The sequence below is a fragment of the Ixodes scapularis genome, unplaced genomic scaffold, assembly GCF_016920785.2.
Source record: "Ixodes scapularis isolate PalLabHiFi unplaced genomic scaffold, ASM1692078v2 PGA_scaffold12__126_contigs__length_90152505, whole genome shotgun sequence".
NCBI classification, from domain to species: domain Eukaryota; kingdom Metazoa; phylum Arthropoda; class Arachnida; order Ixodida; family Ixodidae; genus Ixodes; species Ixodes scapularis.
This window is the reverse complement of record NW_024609838.1, coordinates 54036052-54039606: the sequence shown is the minus strand read 5'-3', so window position 1 is coordinate 54039606 and position 3555 is coordinate 54036052. Positions and strand designations below refer to the sequence as shown.

Genomic DNA, 3555 nt, shown 5'->3' with positions numbered 1-3555 from the left:
TGCGTGCGTTCTGCATGTCTGCTTTTTATGCAACATTGCATATATGTGTCTACGTTGCACCCTTATGCAGGCCCTCGGGCTCTATAGGGGCACTGGAAAGTACAATAAATAAATATATATTCTTGGGATAGTATTTTCTTTCTTCTCCCTTTAGGTTCCGTGCAATTACTGTTTTCTGCTGGGTCTAGAGAACACAAAACTGCATGTAGGGGCGTTACAATTAACAGTGTCTTCTGTGCTATGACAACAAAATGTTACGTTGTCTAGTGGCATTCTTTTCAATATAGCAGCCCAGTAACCCACCACGATGCGTGACTTTGTTTTACCTTTCAACAATACTCTTTGTCGTGGTGTGTGCCGTGTTGTACCTCACTTCTGCTGCTGATGATGGCGACAGGAATGGCGCCGTCAGCCACGGCTGGCAGGTGTAGCCGCTGTCGCCGAGCAATAGGCCATCGTAGATGCCATCGGCCAGCTTGACTGATAGTGTGCTCTCGGTGAAAATCCGGGAGTCGTGCGTGCTTCCCGGCCATCTCGCAACCACATTGCGTATGCGGCAGGACGCGACAACTACCACCTGTACGTTGATGGAATGGTACAGGTGGCGGTTCACGTACACCTCCTGGTGCACGCGCGGTCCCTGGATTCGAATGTGGGTGCCATCAACAGCACCCACGGCACAAGGGAACCCGGCTACGTCAAAGAACTGCTCCTGCAAGGCAGCACTCTCTGCGACGTCAGGCCACCTGCATTGCCAATACATTCACAAGTTAATTTACAGCACAATACCCTAGCATGCACATTTATGCAAAGTTTAGCCGACAACATTCGTTTTTTTTCCTGCTTCAGTGTTCATCGTAAAAAAGAAATGTCGTAAATATTCCCAAATGCCTCGACAAAACAAAATGTTCAAGAAAAAAAAGTGGGCCCACACCGCGGATCGAACCCCTGTCCACTTATGTATGTAGCAGACACCTTACCACCCCTATGCACGGTGTATGCCCTATGCTATGCCATCTTTGTTTTTTTTAACCCTATGCTATGCCACCCCTTATAAAACACGTAGTAACCATTCGTGTAATAGGCTCCCTGCACTGACGTCACATCGCATACTTTTGCACACCAAGTAAAAGGAGGAGAGGGAAACTGCCTTTGTAAGAATGTTGAGTGACAGGTTAATCTTCTCTAATCATCTGGCAGGAGAATAGCAACGCCTGTGCAAACCCGGGAGGCACAAAGGAGGACCCTGATAAGAGGGTAGCTCCTTCTTTCTCTCTTCTCTGGAGGGCAGTTTCGCGTATTGCGTATAGCCCTTTCCGGCCGAGGTGCACGACGGAGTGCGTATAGCTTTACTCATAAACAAACTCAACACAATCTGACTTTTTTTTTGACTCGGAACGCTCAGGAACTCTTTACCGTATGAAGTCTTACCGTATGAAGTCCCTTGTTCGACGTGCCAGAGCTACGGTGACCTGCCTCACGGACCGTGAAGCACTAGAGACTTGCACGTGGACGTAGTCGCCTGCAGTGATGAGGAAGTTGCCTGTGGCGTAGAATTGCAGAGCGACGATCACCTGCTGCTCTGCGGACAAGGCGGAGCTGCGACGCGTCGACCGCTCCAAGTCCGGGCGCAGCGTCTCCGCGAGAAACATAATTCCCGCGCGACCAAACCGGAATCGTTGCTGCAGCGCATCCTCGTCGAATTCTTCCAGCGGATCGAGGCGGTCCCGGAACACACGTTGTCGTCCCAGCATGACGACAGCGTACTGCGCGTACGCGCGGCCTCGTCGACGTCGACGCCTCGTCCCGCTCGACATCGTTTCCGTTATCAAAGTACAAATAGGTCCGCAAATCAGTTGTTAGTAAGTCCGCAGTCGGTCGGTGGGCTAATCGGTGGATCGGTTGGGTAAACGGAAGAGAGGGCAAACAGTTGAGATCAGCAGGAATCGTAGAAACGTGCGTCGCAGGGAACAAAAACGAGTCTACAGCAGCGGCTTTGCCGGACTGGAAGGGACTCGGGAAAGTTATGCGTTGTTTATGGCGAAACATATTGAAGGAAATGTTTCTTAAGTCTTCAAATATTCGTCGACAAACTCTAGCATGGTAGCTAAAATTTCTTCGTAGCATCTGAAGCAAATAAATTGTTCTTCAAGTACAACATTACTATATTTTGACTTAAAATATCATACTAGAGCGATAACAACCAGCGGAAAATGAGAATAAACAAAATGACTGGCTTGTTTCACCGATAGATGACGCATCTTACTGCCCCATCAAAAATAATTATTGTGGTTTTATATCCAGCCGTTTATTATAGTACCTAGGTACTTTTTCCTTCCTAGGTACCGTGGTTTACTAAAATGGGTTTACCATCGCTTCGAGAAAACCGGCCCTGATGTTTCGCAGTAGATCAGCAGCGGCAGTATCTTTAAGACGATCCATGCAGTTTTGAGCGACATGACTAAAGCTGCCGCCCCCACTGGAGACTGCTGGTCTTGTGTCGGGCTTTATAGGGTTCCCTGGTGACATCATCGTCGTCTTCTGATGATAATTCCAGTCGATGTCACTGGCGAATCGGGAATGAAACCACGGTGATTCAGTGCTTGGTGGACGATCCACGTAGACGGTTCTAGATGTTTCGCAGTTGATCAGCAGCGGCAGTGTCTGTAAGACGATCGATGCATTTTTAAGTGACATGACTCTGGGAAAGCTGCCGCCCCCACTGGAGACTGCTGGTGTTGTGTCGGGCTTTAAAGGGTTCCCTGGTGACGTCATCGTCGTCTTCTGATGATGATTCCAGTCGATGTCACTGGTGAATCGGGAATGAAGCCACGGTGATTCAGCGCTTGGTGGACGATTGACGTAGACGGTTCCAGATGTTTCGCAGTTGATCAGCAGCGGCAGTATCTGTAAGACGAACCATGCAGTTTCGAGTGACATGACTCTGGAAAAGCTGCCGCTCCCACTGGAGACTGCTGGTCTTGTGTCGGGCTTTATAGGGTTCCCTGGTGACGTCATCGTCGTCTTCTGATGATGATTCCAGTCGATGTCACTGGCGAATCGGGAATGAAGCCACGGTGATTCAGCGCTTGGTGGATGATCGACGTAGACGGTTCCAGATGTTTCGCAGTTGATCAGCAGCGACAGTATCTGTAAGACGATCCATGCAGTTTTGAATGAGATGACTCTTGGAAAGCGCCGCCCCCACTGGAGACTGCTGGTCTTGTGTCGGGCTTTATAGGGTTCCCTGGTGACGTCATCGTCGTCTTCTGATGATGATTCCAGTCGATGTCGCTGTCGAATCGGGAATGAAGCCACGGTGATTCAGCGCTTGGTGGACGATCGACGTAGACGGTTCCAGATGTTTCGCAGTTGATCAGCAGCGGCAGTATCTGTAAGACGATTCATGCAGTTTTGAGTGACATGACTCAGGGAAAGCTGCCGCCCCCACTGGAGACTGCTGATCTTGTGTCGGGCTTTATAGGGTTCCCTGGTGACGTCATCGTCGTCTTCTGATGATGATTCCTTTCGATGTCACTGGCGAATCGGGAATGA

The 3555-nt window shown here is 49.6% G+C and overlaps 1 protein-coding gene across 1 annotated transcript; it reads right to left on the bottom strand.

The window, feature by feature from the left end:
- Positions 1-322: 322 nt before the first annotated feature.
- On the bottom strand, positions 323-1817 carry LOC115313327 (putative nuclease HARBI1). Its single transcript, XM_040206215.1, has 2 exons — positions 1432-1817; positions 323-746 (listed from the first exon to the last, which is right to left on the bottom strand). Exons 1-2 carry the CDS (start codon positions 1815-1817, stop codon positions 323-325), a joined length of 810 nt encoding a protein of 269 aa, XP_040062149.1.
- Between the last annotated feature and the right edge of the window lie 1738 nt (positions 1818-3555).

Coding starts and splice junctions, on each gene's coding strand:
- LOC115313327 (XM_040206215.1), bottom strand. CDS start 1,817: ATGTCGAGCGGGACGAGGCGTCGACGTCGACGAGGCCGCGCGTACGCG. Junction 747..1,431: donor CGAACAAGGGACTTCATACG/GTAAGACTTCAT, acceptor TTGGCAATGCAG/GTGGCCTGACGTCGCAGAGA.